Source organism: Coregonus clupeaformis, chromosome 40 (genome assembly GCF_020615455.1).
Source record: "Coregonus clupeaformis isolate EN_2021a chromosome 40, ASM2061545v1, whole genome shotgun sequence".
In the NCBI taxonomy this organism is placed as follows: Eukaryota; Metazoa; Chordata; class Actinopteri; order Salmoniformes; family Salmonidae; genus Coregonus; species Coregonus clupeaformis.
Genome location: NC_059231.1, coordinates 25106512 through 25124034, shown reverse-complemented (window position 1 = coordinate 25124034; position 17523 = coordinate 25106512). Strand labels below are relative to the sequence as shown.

Below are 17523 nucleotides of genomic sequence, written 5' to 3'. Positions count from 1 at the left end.
CGTGTGGGTGAGCGGTTTTCTGATGTCAACGTTGTCAACAAAGTGCCTCATTGTGGCGGTGGGGTTATGATATGGGCAGGCATAAGCTAAGGAGAACGAACACAATTGCATTTTAGAGAATGGCAATTTCAATGCACAGAGATAATGTGAGACACTCATTGTTGTGCCATTCATCCGCCGCCATCACCTCATGTTTTAGCATGGTAACGCATGGCCCCATATCGCAAGGCTCTGTACACAATTCCTGGAAGCAGAAAATGTCCCAGTTATTCCATGGCCTGCATACTCACCAGACATGTCACCCATTGAGCATGTTTGGGATGCTCTGGATCGACATGTATGAAGGCGTTTTCCAGTTCCCGCCAATATCCAGCAACTTCATACAGCCATTAAAGAGGAGTGGGACAACATTCCACAGGCCACAATCAACAGCCTGATCAACTCTATGCGAAGAAGATGTGTAGTGCTGCATGAGGCAAATGGTTGTCACACCAGATACTGACTGGTTTTCTGATCCCCACCCCTACCTTTTTTTATGGTACACTGTATATACAAAAGTATGTGGACACCCCTTCAAATTAGTGTATTCGGCTATTTCAGCCACACTCATTGCTGACAGGTGTATAAAATCAAGCACACAGCCATGCAATCTCCATAGACAAACATTTACAGTAGAATGGCCTTACTGAAGAGCTCAGTGACTTTCAACATAGGATGCCACCTTCCAAAAAGTCAGTTCGTAAAATTTCTGCCCTGCTAGAGCTGCCCCGGTCAACTGTAAGTACTGTTATAGTGAAGTGGAAAAGTCTAGGAGCAACAACGGCTCAGCCGCGAAGAGGTAGGCCAAACAAGCTCCCAGAATGGGACCACCGAGGAGCCTCCTGAGTGGCGCAGCAGTCTAAGGCACTGATCAGATCCGGGTTCGATCCCGGGCTGTGTCGCAGCCGGCTGCGACCGGGAGACCCATTAGGCGGCGCACAATTGGCCCAGCATCGTCCGGGTTAGGGGTGGGTTTGGCTGGCTGGGATGTCCTTGTCCCATTGTGCTCTAGCGACTCCTTGTGGTGGCCGGGCGCATGCACGCTGGCTTCAGTCACCAGCTGTACGGTGTTTCCTCCGACACATTGGTGTGGCTGGCTTCCGGATTAAGCGAGCAGTGTGTCAATAAGCAGTGTGGCTTGGCGGGGTCATCTTTCAGAGGACGCATGGCTCCCGACCTTCGCCTGTGCCGAGTCAGCCCGGAAGTTGCAGCGATGGGACAAGACTGTAACTACCAATTGGATATCACGAAATTGGGAAGAAAAAGGGGTAAAAAGTACTACAAAAAATATATACTAAAAAGAATGGGACTGCCGAGTGCTGAAGCGCGTAGCAGGTAAAAATGATCTGTCCTCGGTTGCAACACTCACTACCGAGTCCCAAACTGCCTCTGGAAGCAACGTCAGCACAAGAACTGTTCATCGAGAGCTTCATGAAATGGGTTTCCATGGCCGAGCAGCCACACACAAGCCTAAGATCACACTGCGCAATGCCAAGCATCGGCTGGAGTGGTGTAAAGCTCACTAATGCTCTTGTGGCTGAATGGAAGCAAGTCCCCGCAGCAATGTTCCACATCTAGTGGAAAGCCTTTCCAGAAGAGTGGAGGCTGTTATAGCAGCAAAGGGGGGACCAACTCCATATTAATGCCCATGATTTTGGAATGAGATGTTCGACGAGCAGGTGTCCACATACTTTTGGTCATGTAGTGTATCTGTGACCAACCGATGCATATCTGTATTCCCAGTCATGTGAAATCCATAGATTAGGGCCTAATTAATTTATGTCAATTGACTGATTTCTTTATATGAACTGTAACTCGGTGAAGCACGAGGCTAGCTAACCCACTACCTGGACTAGCTAGCGGGTAGCTACTGGAAACTATTAGCAACTGTGGATAGTTGTTTCACGCTTGAGTGTACCTGTAATTACGCCAGCTAGCTGCCTACCATTTAGCTGTTTTTCTAACCTCATTGTCTGAAGCGTTAACGTTAGGTAGTTAGTAGCTACTGTGCTCGAAATGTAGCTAGCTTGTTGCTACCTGGATAGCTACTAAACAATAGCTGGAATGAACTAGCGAACAGACGCGAACTGGCGATTCAGTGGCTAGCTTTGCACTTGGCTAGCTAACAGTAGCTGTTAGGGGTAAGTTATAACCTACATTTGTGTTTTGTTTTTACATACTGGTAACCAGAGTCGTTCAAGGGAATTCAGGACATGGGTGACTAGTTAACGTTAGCTTGGCTCTCTCTGTGTGTTCGTGCCGTGGGAGGAGGGGTTTTTTCGTTGGCAGAAAGCAATGGCTAGCTAGTATGCTAACTATTCTAGCTAACTAACTGGCTGAATAAGTTGACGACGGACTCGCTCAAGCTGTCGGGACTAACCCACAACGTTAGACACGGACACGAATGATCTGCTTGGCGTGTTGACACACTGGTGGTTTGTTTTGGCCGAGAATTGGTGCTAAACCGTGTTGTTGGAGGCTGGCATGCTAGTTGGCTGTGGCGTCATAGGATTCGGTGCCCTGGACGGTTTTCATGGAAGAATACTGTACCAAGTTAGCTAGCTGAATAAACTAAGTTAGTCTATTCCTAGAAAACATTGAACCGCTGTAGTTTACAACAATTAAAGTTTCTGAGGTGGAAGTTGGGAGAGTTACAGTGGGGAAAAAAAGTATTTAGTCAGCCACCAATTGTGCAAGTTCTCCCACTTAAAAAGATGAGAGAGGCCTGTACTTTTCATCATAGGTACACGTCAACTATGACAGACAAAATGAGAAAAACATTTCCAGAAAATCACATTGTAGGATTTTTAATGAATTTATTTGCAAATTATGGTGGAAAATAAGTATTTGGTCAATAACAAAAGTTTCTCAATACTTTGTTATATATATATATATATATATATTTTTTTTTTACATTTTTAGTCATTTAGCAGACGCTCTTATCCAGAGCGACTTACAGTTAGTGAATACATATATTTTTATACTGGCCCCCCGTGGGAATCAAACCCACAACCCTGGCGTTGCAAACGCCATGCTCTATCAACTGAGCTACATCCCTGCCGGCCATTCCCTCCCCTACCCTGGACGACGCTGGGCCAATTGTGCGCCGCCCATGAGTCTCCCGGTCGCGGCCGGCTGCGACAGAGCCTGGATTCGAACCAGGATCTCTAGTGGCACAGTTAGCACTGCGATGCAGTGCCTTAGACCACTGCGCCACTCAGGAGTACTCAGATATACCCTTTGTTGGAAATGACACAGGTCAAACGTTTTCTGTAAGTCTTCACAAGGTTTTCACACACTGTTGCTGGTATTTTGGCCCATTCCTCCATGCAGATCTCCTCTAGAGCAGTGATGTTTTGGGGCTGTCGCTGAGCAACACAGACTTTCAACTCCCTCCAAAGATTTTCTATGGGGTTGAAATCTGGAGACTGGCTAGGCCACTCCAGGACCTTGAAATGCTTCTTAGAAAGCCACTCCTTCGTTGCCCGGGCGGTGTGTTTGGGATCATTGTCATGCTGAAAGACCCAGCCACATTTCATCTTCAATGCCCTTGCTGATGGAAGGAGGTTTTCACTCAAAATCTCATGATACATGGCCCCATTCATTCTTTCCTTTACACGGATCAGTCGTCCTGGTCCCTTTGCAGAAAAACAGCCCCAAAGCATGATGTTTCCACCCCCATGCTTCACAGTAGGTATGGTGTTCTTTGGATGCAACTCAGCATTCTTTGTCTTCCAAACACGACAAGTTGAGTTTTTACCAAAAAGTTATATTTTGGTTTCATATGACATTCTCCCAATCCTCTTCTGGATCATCCAAATGCACTCTAGCAAACTTCAGACAGGCCTGGACATGTACTGGCTTAAGCAGGGGGACACGTCTAGCACTGCAGGATTTGAGTCCCTGGCAGCGTAGTGTGTTACTGATGGTAGGCTTTGTTACTTTGGTCCCAGCTCTCTGCAGGTCATTCACTAGGTCCCCCCGTGTGGTTCTGGGATTTTTGCTCACCGTTCTTGTGATCATTTTGACCCCACGGGGTGAGATCTTGCGTGGAGCCCCAGATCGAGGGAGATTATCAGTGGTCTTGTATGTCTTCCATTTCCTAATAATTGCTCCCACAGTTGATTTCTTCAAACCAGGCTGCTTACCTATTGCAGATTCAGTCTTCCCAGCCTGGTGCAGGTCTACAATTTTGTTTCTGGTGTCCTTTGATAGCTATTTGGTCTTGGCCATAGTGGAGTTTGGAGTGTGACTGTTTGAGGTTGTGGACAGGTGTCTTTTATACTGATAACAAGTTCAAACAGGTGCCATTAATACAGGTAACGAGTGGAGGACAGAGGAACCTCTTAAAGAAGAAGTTACAGGTCTGTGAGAGCCAGAAATCTTGCTTGTTTGTAGGTGACCAAATACTTATTTTCATCCATAATTTGCAAATAAATTCATAAAAAATCCTACAATGTGATTTTCTGGATTTTTTCCCCCTCAATTTGTCAGTCATAGTTGAGGTGTACCTATGATGGAAATTACAGGCCTCTGTCATCTTTTTAAGTGGGAGAATTTGCACAATTGGTGGCTGACTAAATACTTTTTCCCCCACTGTATATTTGGGTGTTTCAGTGAAACGTAAGTGAGGGAGGCCCCGCTCTCTCGCTTTCCCAGATGTTTAGTTCATTCCGATCTCCTTTACATTATTGTAGCCATTTTCTGTAGCATGTCAACTATGCGTCTGTCTATCCCTGTTCTCTCCTCTCTGCACAGGCTATACAAACACCTCACACCGCGTGGCTGCTGCCACTCTAACCTGGTGGTCCCATCGCGCACGAGCCACGTGGAGTTCCAGGTCTCCGGCAGCCACTGGAACTGCCATTCTGCGGCCAACAAGGCAGAGTTCATCTCAGCCTATGCTACCCTCCAGTCCCTCGACTTCTTGGCGCTGACGTAAACATGGATTACCACTGAAAACACTGCTACTCCTACTGCTCTCTCCTCGTCTGACCATGTGTTCTCGCATACCCAGAGAGCATCTGGTCAGCGGGGTGGTGGCACAGGAATCCTCATCTCTCCCAAGTGGACATTCTCTCTTTTTCCCCTGACCCATCTGTCTATCTCCTCATTTGAATTCCATGCTGTCACAGTCACTAGCCCATTCAAGCTTAACATCCTTATCATTAATCGCCCTCCAGGTTCCCTTGGACAGTTCATCAATGAGCTTGACGCCTTGATAAGTTCCTTTCCTGAGGATGGCTCACCTCTCACAGTCCTGGGTGACTTTAACCTCCCTACGTCTACCTTTGACTCATTTCTCTCTGCCTCCTTCTTTCCACTCCTCTCCTCTTTTGACCTCACCCACTCACTGTCCCCCCCCTACTCACAAGGCAGGCAATATGCTTGACCTCATCTTTACTAGATGCTGTTCTTCTACTAATCTCACTGCAACTCCCCTCCATGTCTCCGACCACTACTTTGTATCCTTTTCTCTCTCGCTCTCCTCCAACACTACTCACTCTGCCCCTACTCAGATGGTAATGCGCAATCGCAACCTTCGCTCTCTCTGTCCCGCTACTCTCTCCTCTTCCATCCTATCATCTCATCCCTCTGCTCAATCCTTCTCCCTCCAATCTCCTGATTCTGCCTCCTCAACCCTCCTCTCCTCCCTTTCTGCATCCTTTGACTCTCTATGTCCCCTATCCTCCCGGCCGGCTCGGTCCTCCCCTCCTGCTCCGTGGCATGACGGCTCATTGCGAGCTCACAGAAGAGGGCTCCGGGCAGCCAAGCGGAAATGGAGGAAAACTAGACTCCCTGCGGACCTGTCATCTTTTCACTCCCTCCTCTCTACATTTTCTTCCTCTGTTTCCGCTGCTAAAGCCACTTTCTACCACTCTAAATTCCAAGCATCTGCCTCTAACCCTAGGAAGCTCTTTGTCACCTTCTCCTCCCTGCTGAATCCTCCTCCCCCTCCCACCCCCTCCCACCCTCTCCTCCCTCTCTGTGGATGACTTTGTCAACCATTTTGAAAAGAAGGTTGACGACATCCGATCCTCGTTTGTTAAGTCAAATGACACTGCTGGTCCTGCTCACACTGCCCTACCCTATGCTTTGACTTCTTTCTCCCCCCTCTCTCCAGATGAAATCTTGCGACTTGTGACGGCCGGCCGCCCAACAACCTGCCCGCTTGACCCTATCCCCTCCTCTCTTCTCCAGACCATTTCCGGAGACCTTCACCCTTACCTCACCTCGCTCATCAACTCATCCTTGACCGCTGGTTATGTCCCTTCCGTCTTCAAGAGAGCGAGAGTTGCACCCCTTCTCAAAAAACCTACACTCTATCCCTCCGATGTCAACAACTACAGACCAGTATCCCTTCTTTCTTTTCTCTCCAAAACTCTTGAGCGTGCCGTCTTTAGCCAACTCTCTTGCTATCTCTCTCAGAATGACCTTCTTGATCCAAACCAGTCAGGTTTCAAGACTGGTCATTCAACTCAGACTGCTCTTCTCTGTGTCACGGAGGCTCTCCGCACTGCTAAAGCTAACTCTCTCTCCTCTGCTCTTGTCCTTCTAGACCTGTCTGCTGCCTTTGATACTGTGAACCATCCGATCCTCCTCTCCACCCTCTCCGAGTTGGGCATCTACGGTGCGGCTCACTCTTGGATTGCGTCCTACCTGACAGGTCGCTCCTACCAAGTGGCTTGGCGAGAATCTGTCTCCGCACCACGTGCTCTCACCACTGGTGTCCCCCAGGGCTCAGTTCTAGGCCCTCTCCTATTCTCGCTATACACCAAGTCACTTAGCTCTGTCATATCCTCACATGGCCTCTCCTATCATTGCTACGCAGACGACACACAACTAATCTCCATTCCCCCTTCTGATAACCAGGTGGCGAATCGCATCTCTGCATGTCTGGCAGACATATCAGTGTGGATGACGGATCACCACCTCAAGCTGAATCTCGGCAAGACGGAGCTGCTCTTCCTCCCGGGGAAGGACTGCCTGTTCCATGATCTCGCCATCACGGTTGACAACTCCGTTGTGTCCTCCTCCCAGAGTGCAAAGAGCCTTGGCGTGACCCTGGACAACACCCTGTCGTTCTCCGCTAACATCAAGGCGGTGACCCGATCCTGTAGGTTCATGCTCTACAACATTCGGAGAGTACGACCCTGCCTTACACAGGAAGTGGCACAGGTCCTAATCCAGGCACTTGTCATCTCCCGTCTGGATTAATGCAACTCGCTGTTGGCTGGGCTCCCTGCCTGTGCCATTAAACCCCTACAACTCATCCAGAATGCCGCAGCCCGGCTGGTGTTCAACCTTCCCAAGTTCTCTCACGTCACCCCGCTCCTCCGCACACTCCACTGGCTTCCAGTTGAAGCTCGAATCTGCTACAAGACCATGGCGCTTGCCTACGGAGCTGTGAGGGGAACGGCACCTCTGTACCTTCAGGCTCTGATCAGTCCCTACACCCAAACGAGGGCATTGCGTTCATCCACCTCTGGCCTGCTGGCCCCCCTACCTCTGCGGAAGCACAGTTCCCGCTCAGCCCAGTCAAAACTGTTCGCTGCTCTGGCACCCGAATGGTGGAACAAGCTCCCTCACGACGCCAGGACAGCGGAGTCACTCACCACCTTCCGGAGTAACTTGAAACATCACCTCTTTAAGGAATACCTGGGATAGGATAAAGTAATCCTTCTACCCCCCCCCTTACCCCACCCAAAAAAAACAAAAACATATTGCAAAGTGGTTATCCCACTGGCTATAAGGTGAATGCACCAATTTGTAAGTCGCTCTGGATAAGAGCGTCTGCTAAATGACGTAAATGTAAATGTAAATGTAACTCAGCAAAATCTTTGAAATTGTTGCATGTTGCCATCACACACTATTGCCTAGAAACAGTGGTGCAAAAAGTACACAATTGTCATACTCAAGTAAAAGTCAAGATACCTTAATAGAAAATGACTCAAGTAAAAGTGAAAGTCACCCAGTAAAATACTACTTGAGTAAAAGTCTAAAAGTATTTGGTTTTAAATATACTTAAGTATCAAAAGTAAATGTAATTGCTAAAATATACTTAGGTATCAAAAGTAAAAGTATAAATTATTTCAAATTCCTTATATTAAGCAAACCAGATTGCACCATCTTCTAGTTTTTTATTGATGGATAGCCAGGGGCACACTCCAACACACAGACATAATTTACAAATGAAGCATGTGTGTTTAGTGAGTCTGCCAGATCAGATGCAGTAGATGACCAGGGATGTTCTCTTGATAAGTGTGTGAATTGGACCATTTTCCTTCCTGCTAAGCATTACAAATGTAAGGAGTACTTTTGGGTGTAAGGGAAAATGGATGGAGTAAAAAGTACATTTATTTTCTTTAGGAATGTAGTGAAGTAAAAGTTGTTAAAAATATATAAATAGTAAAGTACAGTTCAGATACCCCCCAAAAACGACTAGTACGTTAAAGTATTTTTACTTAAGTACTTTACACCACTGCCTAGAAATGCTCGAGTTGAGCTGACACGCCCACTGGCCGAAGAAAATCCGAGAAGCAAGCAACCAGCAGCATCCATAATGGTAAATGTACATGCACACAGCTGTCCCCTCGAAACATATTTAGTAGCTGAATGTGTGCCTGGAAATTGAACTTGTGCGCAATCGGTCTACTGTACTCTCTTATGCATGTGTTAATGGTGCAAATAAAACCATACAAATGTTAAGTCGACGAAAATGAAACTTACTGCGTCAACTCCTGATGCTAGGATGGCCAAGGAAAGACATAGAAGCAGAAACCTAAAAGGAAAGGGAGAGTGAATTAGTTAATACACCTTTTACACAGACAATTGATTCACATAACCTGGCCCATTGAGCACACAACGCCACTTACCTCAGGCTCTTCAGTTCACTCTGGTGTCTTGTCTGCATTGCCCCGCTCATCCGAACTTCAAACTTAATTCCTGCTGCACCTATCTTCTTTTCCAGGTGTGACTGCCCTAATGCATGTCGGCCGGGCCAGGAACACAACTGAGACAAAAAAAACATTCAATTTATTTGTTGAACTGGATATTTATAAAAGTACATTTAGAATATCAAAACGTTTGACACCGTTCGCCCCCCGCGTGCGTAAACGTTTGTGAAAAGTACCTGTTTTTGGTGCACAATATTATTTAATTAATTGATTAACACATGATATTCATTTAAAAATGGATGCAGTTAGAAATAGCCTTCAATAATGGTTGGATTTGGAAAGCGACTTTGTCTGTAGGCTTTACGCATGGGCTGTCATATCCCCTGTATGCTATCCAGGTTATTAACAATGGAAATGGCAAAACCACATAAGATCTCTAAACTAGTCTGTAGCTATTGAACGAGACAACAATTAGCACAAAAAGCATTTACAGTCGTTGTGTGCACTCTACCTGGGACGTGTTGCGCTGTTGGGGAAGAGTCTCGCGGGCAAGGGTATGGGCCAGTCCCGCACAGTTGTCCCGGTCGCTGGCGCACCACACTGTCCTCAAATATACAGACAAAATTACCAAAAGACTGAGAGCAGTCTTTCTCCTAACAGTCAAAAGTTAAAGTGGTTCTTTGTAACGTGGCTGTGTCTGTGCGTATGGGCGAGGGTGGTCGTAAACAGGGGGTGGGGTGGACGAGAAACAAGAACAAGTTGCATTGCTCAGAAGCTCACAACGTCTAGGGTAAAGATGCAGCCCAACGCACTGCACATGATCTGCTGGTAATCTACATTTTCCCTGAAGAACAAGAAAGTTTCAACAAGTGGTCTTCAGTGGGCATTAGGCATAGTTGTACATACGTTTCCATTGCACCCCACCGCAATGATGGGCCATAGTGGCACCCTTGTTCTGTTGGTGGCTCTATCCTACACTGTGTATCGGACAGAGGCTAAGGTAAGGGAAATTTAACTAACTTTTTTAATGAACATGTACAAACTGTATTATGTTACTACTATCTATGTGTTCAACTGGAGAAATAGGCTACAGTATAAGTTGTGTGGGGCAGCAGGTAGCTTAGTGGTTAAGAGCGTTGTGCTCTTAACCAAAAGGTCGCTGGTTCTAATCCCCGAGCCGACTAGGTGAAAAATCTGTCGATGTGCCCTTGAGCAAGGCACTTAACCCTAATTGCTCATGTAAGTTGCTCTGGATAAGAGCGTCTGCTAAATGACTAAAATGTAAATGTGTGTTTAGAGTTTTGGAAGCTTTCCATGCTTCTCCAAGACTCAGCAGTGACCAGTGAGTGCCTGTGTAATGTTCTAAAATGAATTGAAACCTATGATCCTTTTCTATTATTGCACTATACAGAGCTATGCAATAGGTATGAATATAGCCAAACATTGTCATGTCCAAACTCAGGGTGACAAATTCTTAGGACTTATCACAATTTATCAGGATCATATTGGACATCAATGACTGCTTCAGAATTACATGAAAAACAGACACATTTTCTTTGGATTTTTTATGTAAAAAACAAACACAATTTAGATATGTGGTCCAAATATATAAACATATTCATTATATTTAGGTTATTACTATACTTACATTAGACATTATGATATGAATGTAATTGATTCACTTTGACAATACATGCTGCTTGGACTTTGGCATCATACCTCCAGAGCAGGGCAGCATGGTCAGTCACAGGACTTAATGTGGGTCTGAGAATCTCTACGGAGACATTATTCTGCTAGAAGCGCCCTGTTCTGTCTGTCAGTGCTGTTTGGTGAGTGTGCAGTTTAAGACCACACTGTAAAAGGGTTACCATGAATTTGACAGTAGCTTACATGCAGCTCAGTGGCAAGTAAAACTCTGTATTTCATATTACAGTACACATATTATAATATACATACAGTATCAAAACAAGTACTGTGTAATGACACACAGTACAATATCGTAAAATTGACTGTATTATACTGTAAATACGGTAAGTAAATTCTACTGTAATCTGAATGGATGAATGAAATTCATTGAGGGTAGGGGTTTGTATTTCACAGTATATTACTGTAATTACAAGGGATTTGTGCAAGCAGGTGTTTACACATTACAGCATATTAATTCATATTTGGTGTTTTGTATCACTTGCACTTCTAAAGGCCTTAAGGTAATTTAATTTGGTTATTCTCAAGTCAATACAGAATTTAGATATCAGGCACTTTAAAAGATAATTCAAAAGGTTCAATAAATAAGCAATAAAATCAATAAGTCATCAAATCATAGCTAAAATGGGCAGATCAAATCAAAAGGCAAGTCAAATCAAATAGTCAAAGGAAGAAGAGGGAGGAGGGAAATCAATACACATTTCTTGTATGTTTGCTTTCATTTCGCAGTGTGAGTGGATCTTGAGATTGGGGTTTTTGCTTGAGTGGTTGGTCTGGTGGCATGATTGACAGTCTGTCTGTGTCTTTTTGTTGGGGCAGGAGAAGGGGTGGGGTCTGGGCTGGCAGCAGTTGGGTGGGGTGGCAGTTAGTTTGGCCGCTGCTGGAACCAGGAACCGGGAAAACTGGGGCTGCTGCAGGTACTGGGTCGGGATCTGGGTCTGTGGAGGGGGAGGAAGGACAACCTGAGGAGCAAACAGACACACAAGGAAGCCCTAGACCCGGAGGTCAGTGGTGGCATTTCCCTGTGGCCTGCTCCCTCCGGGTGAAGGTTAGATGTTTGGTCCTTCCTCTGCGCCTCGTCTGGTGCTGGTACTGGAAACCGGGAACTGGGTTGGTGCTGGTGCTGCGACTGGGCCTGCAGAGGGGAGGAAGGACAACCTGATGATCAAGCAGGCACACAAGGGAGCCCCTAGACCCAGAGGTCAGTGGTGGTACTCCCCTGTGGTCTGCTCGCTCTGGGTGAAGGTTAGATGTTTGGTCCTTCCTCTGCGCCTCGTCTGGTGTTCTGGTGCTGGGACTGTGCCTCCCCTCTGACTGCCTGGTGGCCCTCTGTACTGACTTGGTGATGGAATGGGGGGTGCTGTGGGAGGGGGGATGGCGGTTTGTAGGATCCGGGGGGTCTGGACTGAGGCTGGCATGCTGCTGTGTGGGATCAGGGGCAGGGAGGGCTAAAGGGGGTGGATCTGGGGCACTAAGGAGCAGGGGGGAGGAGTCAGGGGCAGTAGGGGTTATGGCCTCTCTTGAAACCGGTTCTTCTTTAACCAGGGGTTTTGGAGGGGGTTGTAGGTGGATAGGAAGGGATTTGTTGGACATGGGGCTGGCAGGGGTGGGGGCTGTTTCTTGATTGGTGACTAGGGTGCAGGCTGTTTCTGGGACATCTTGGGTGGTGGGTTGGGCATTGCCTGTGGAAAAGTTTGGTTCTGGGACTGGTTCTGGGTCTTTATTGTTGTCTGGTGGGGGGTCGTTGGGGTTAGGATTTGGGTTAGTGGGGTTGTGGTTGCCCTACCGGCATAGGAACTGGGGAAGATTCTGAAGAAGTGTGCCCATTTCCCACACAGGTTGCAGGTGCGTGTGGAGGTACAGTCTGAGGTGGGATGGTTGTCTTTACAGATCTTATAGATGATGGCTGTGCAGGCTGCGGCCAGATGGCTCAGTTGGCCGCAGTTCCTGCACAGATTGGGCATGCTGTAGTAGTGGACGGAGCCCCTGTTGATCCCCAGCATGGTGGTGTTGGACTCCAGTTGGGTCCGGTCTTAATTGGACCAGCCATTGTTGTGCCCCAGTCCAGACATTGTCTTTGTCCAGGACCCTCCTAGCCGCTGACCTGAGGGTGGCGAACCTGCTTAACCAAACTTGTATGTCATAGTACTGGATGCATTCATTGAGAAGCTGTACTGTAACTACCTTGGATTCTGTGTCAGAAAGGGGGCATGCTCTGAGTCTGTTAAACAGGGCTGAATCTTTGCAATTTCTGTATTTGAACCAAAACTGTTCCAGTAACTGGGGGTCTTGAAACTGACTTCAAATTATTCTTGTGGCCCTGGGGGTTTCACCCATACCTTTCTGGAGAAATGCCCAACCCACACAGGCTTTTGGCCACTACAGGACTCCAAACAACTCCATGGCCAGGACGTAGGTTTGGTTAGGTTTAAATTATAAAGCAATCTTAATGTGACTTGGATTTAAAGGATAAGTGCCTAGACTGGTGCATGAAATATGGTGGAAGGAAACTCTCTTGCCCATGTTTACACCAATCCAATGCTTTTTTAACTTTGGTAGTAGATGTAAGAAGAATCAAGTACAACAAATGAAGTCATGGCACATTTAATATGTGGCACATATAACATATTTATATGTTAAAAATATATATACAGTACCAGTCAAGTTTGGACACACCTACTCATTCCAGGGTTTTTCTTTATTTTTACTGTTTTCTACATTGTAGAATAATAGTGAAGACATCAAAACTATGAAAAACACATATGGAATCATGTAGTAACCAAAAAAGTGTTAAAAACATCAAAATATATTTAATATTTTAGATTCTTCAAAGTAGCCACCCTTTGCCCTGATGAAAGCTTTGCACACTCTTGGCATTCTCTCAACCAGCTTCATGAGGTAGTCACCTGGAATGCATTTCAATTAACAGGTGTGCCTTGTTAAAAGTTAATTTGTGGAATTTATTTCCTTCTTAATGCGTTTGAGACAATCAGTTGTGTTGCAGGGGTGGTATACAGAAGATAGGGGTGGTATACTGAAGATAGCCCTATTTGGTAAAAGACCAAGTCCATATTATGGCAAGAATAGCTAAAATAAGCAAAGAGAAACGACAGTCCATCATTACTTTAAGACATGAAGATCAGTCAAGAATTTTGAATGTTTCTTCAAGTTCAGTCGCAAAAACCATCAAGCGCTATGATGAAACTGGCTCTTATGAGGACCGCCACAGGAAAGGAAGACCCAGAGTTATCGCTGCTGCAGAGGATAAGTTCATTAGAGTTAACTGCACCTCTGATTGCAGCCCAAATAAATGCTTCAGAGTTCAAGTAACAGACAGATCTCAACATCAACTGTTGAAAGGAGACTGCGTGAATCAGGCCTTCATGGTCGAATTGCTGCAAAGCAACCACTACTAAAGGACACCAATAAGAAGAAGAGACTTGCTTGGGCCAAGAAACATGAGCAATGACATTAGACCGGTGGAAATCTGTCCTTTGGCCTGATGAGTCCAAATGTGAGAGTTTTGGTTCCAAAGCCGTGGCTTTGTGAGACGCAGAGTAGGTGAACGGATGATCTCTGCATGTGTGGTTCCCACTGTGAAGCATGGAGGAGGAGGTGTGATGGTGTGGGGGTGCTTTGCTGGTGACACTGTCTGTGATTTATTAAGAATTCAAGGCACACTTAACCAGCATGGCTACCACAGCATTCTGCAGCGATACGCCATCCCACCTGGTTTGCGCTTAAACACACCTCCCGGCTGTGTAAGGGCTATTTGACCAAGGAGAGTGATGGAGTGCTGCATCAGATGACCTGGCCTCCATCAGATGACCTGACCGCAGAGTGAAGGAAAAGCAGCCAACAAGTGCTCAGCATATGTGGGAACTCCTTGGAAAATCATTCCTCATGAAGCTGCTTGAGAGAATGCCAAGAGTGTGCAAAGCTGTCATCAAAGCAAAGGGTGGCTACTTTGAAGAATCAAAAATATTGAATGCTTTTTTGGTTACTACATGATTCCATACAGTGAGGGGGGAAATAGCATTTGATCCCCTGCTGATTTTGTACGTTTGCCCACTGACAAAGACAAGGACATTTTTATGTAATATTAATAATGTATCACTGACTAACCCCTCAGTCTATAATTTTAATGGTAGGTTTATTTGAACAGTGAGAGACAGAATAACAACAAAAAAATCCAGAAAAACACATGTCAGAAATGTTATAAATTGATTTGCATTTTAATGAGGGAAATAAGTATTTGACCCCTCTGCAAAACATTACTTAGTACTTGGTGGCAAAACCCTTGTTGGCAATCACAGAGGTCAGACGTTTCTTGTAGTTGGCCACCAGGTTTGCACACATCTCAGGAGGGATTTTGTCCCACTCCTCTTTGCAGATCTTCTCCAAGTCATTAAGGTTTCGAGGCTGACGTTTGGCAACTCGAACCTTCAGCTCCCTCCACAGATTTTCTATGGGATTAAGGTCTGGAGACTGGCTAGGCCACTCCAGGACCTTAATGTGCTTCTTCTTGAGCCACTCCTTTGTTGCCTTGGCCGTGTGTTTTGGGTCATTGTCATGCTGGAATACCCATCCACGACCAATTTTCAATGCCCTGACTGAGGGAAGGAAGTTCTCACCCAAGATTTGACGGTACATGGCCCCGTCCATCGTCCCTTTGATGCGGTGAAGTTGTCCTGTCCCCTTAGCAGAAAAACACCCCCAAAGCATAATGTTTCCACCTCCATGTTTTATGGTGGGGATGGTGTTCTTGGTGTCATAGGCAGCATTCTTCCTCCTCCAAACACGGCGAGTTGAGTTGATGCCAAAGAGCTCGATTTTGGTCTCATCTGACCACAACACTTTCACCCAGTTCTCCTCTGAATCATTCAGATGTTCATTGGCAAACTTCAGATGGGCCTGTATATGTGCTTTCTTGAGCAGGGGGACCTTGCGCGCACTGCAGGATTTCAGTCCTTCACAGCGTAGTCTGTTACCAATTGTTTTCTTGGTGACTATGGTCCCAGCTGCCTTGAGATCATTGACAAGATCCTCCCGTGTAGTTCTGGGCTGATTCCTCACCATTCTCATGATCATTGCAACTCCACGAGGTGAGATCTTGCATTGAGCCCCAGGCCGAGAGAGATTGACAGTTCTTTTGTGTTTCTTCCATTTGCGAATAATCGCACCAACTGTTGTCACCTTCTCACCAAGCTGCTTGGCGATGGTCTTGTAGCCCATTCCAGCCTTGTGTAGGTCTACAATCTTGTCCCTGACATCCTTGTAGAGCTCTTTGGTCTTGGCCATGGTGGAGAGTTTGGAATCTGATTGATTGATTGCTTCTGTGGACAGGTGTCTTTTATACAGGTAACAAACTGAGATTAGGAGCACTCCCTTTAAGAGTGTGCTCCTAATCTCAGCTCGTTACCTGTATAAAAGACACCTGGGAGCCAGAAATCTTTCTGATTGAGAGGGGGTCAAATACTTATTTCCCTCATTAAAATGCAAATCAAATTATAACATTTTTGACATGCGTTTTTCTGGATTATTTTGTTGTTATTCTGTCGCTCACTGTTCAAATAAACCTACCATTAAAATTATAGACTGATCATGTCTTTATCAGTGGGCAAATGTACAAAATCAGCAGCGGATCAAATACTTTTTTCCCTCACTGTATGTGTTATTTCATAGTTTCTACAATGTAGAAAATAGTAAAAATAAAGAAAAACCCTTAAATGAGTAGGTGTTTCCAAACTTTGGACTGGTACTGTATATATTTTTATGATATCCAATTGGTAGTTACAGTCTTGTCCCATCGCTGCAACTCCCGTATGGACTCAGGAGAGGCGAAGGTCGAGAGCCATGCGAAACACGACCCCGCCAAGCCGTACTGCTTCTTGACACACTGTTTGCTTAACCCGGAAATCAGCCGCACCAATGTGTCGGAGGAAACACTGTACAGCTGGCGACCGAAGTCAGCCTGCATGCGCCCATCCGCCACAAGGAGCCACTAAAGCGCGATGGGACAAGGACATCCCTGCCGGCCAAACCCTCCCCTAACCCGGACGACACTGGGCCAATTGTGCGAGACCGGTCATGGCCAGCTGCGACACAGCCTTTGATCGAACCCGGATCTGTAGTGACACCTCTAGCACTGCGACGCAGTGCCTTAGACTGCTGCGTCACTCGGGAGGACATTTTTATGTAATATTAATAATGTATCACTGACTAACCCCTTCAAATACGGTTAATAAAAACAGCTGCAACAACAGCAAAAACATAAGCAATACAACACTTCTTCACAAATCTATCAGTTCACAGCCAGCTTGTGTGTGTGTGTATTTTCTGTTCAACCAATATGATTTTCTGGTTTATCTTCAAGCAGACTCTGTGTTCCAGAGAGGTGGTCGTTTGGTTTCTCAAGCCTGATGACAGGCTGAATATTCTCTCTGTGAATGCTTGGGATGCAGGGGAAGAAACCAGATCCAGCTGGATGGTGACCTCAGACACTATTTGGTGCGAGGAAGCTATATTTCTGAATAACTGTGGTCAAGATGATTGCTGAATTCAACATGCTGGCATCTTGCGGGGGTTCTGCTGCTTCCACGGCTGTACTCTCTGATTTGCTGAAGTACACAAGACTCTGCTTCCCTCATCAGTGGCTCCATCTCTGTTGAGCGAAGTGCCTGAGACGCACTTCGGTCCATCAGGCAAGCTGCTGCAGGGGTTGGATCGAAGTTGTCTGCCAGAGAATTCCATATGCATGCGAAGCGCTCACACATTGACTTCAGGAGGACCTGTGACAACTGTTTTGCAACAGTAGTTGACTGCAAGTGTGCCTCAAGGTTGAGAAGGCACGGCACCACATCAGTTTGAAGTTGGTCGGTGT

General features: G+C 46.1%; 2 protein-coding genes across 2 annotated transcripts in view; one reads left to right on the top strand and one right to left on the bottom strand.

Annotated features, from left to right (window-relative positions):
• LOC121571613 (collagen alpha-2(IV) chain-like) overlaps positions 1-9584 on the bottom strand; it is a 133075-nt gene extending 123491 nt beyond the window's left edge. Inside the window, exons 1-3 of the mRNA XM_041883174.2 lie at positions 9448-9584; positions 8916-9052; positions 8770-8821 (exon numbers count right to left, since the gene is read on the bottom strand). Coding sequence (XP_041739108.2) covers positions 8770-8821; positions 8916-8965 — 102 coding nt within the window. The 5' untranslated portion in view covers positions 8966-9052; positions 9448-9584. The remainder of the gene's footprint in view (positions 1-8769; positions 8822-8915; positions 9053-9447) is intronic.
• A 140-nt stretch (positions 9585-9724) lies between these two features.
• Positions 9725-17523, top strand: part of LOC121571614 (collagen alpha-1(IV) chain) — a 79284-nt gene continuing 71485 nt past the window's right edge. The window contains exon 1 of the mRNA XM_045212119.1: positions 9725-9936. Within this exon, the coding sequence (XP_045068054.1) occupies positions 9865-9936 (72 nt within the window). The 5' untranslated portion in view covers positions 9725-9864. The remainder of the gene's footprint in view (positions 9937-17523) is intronic.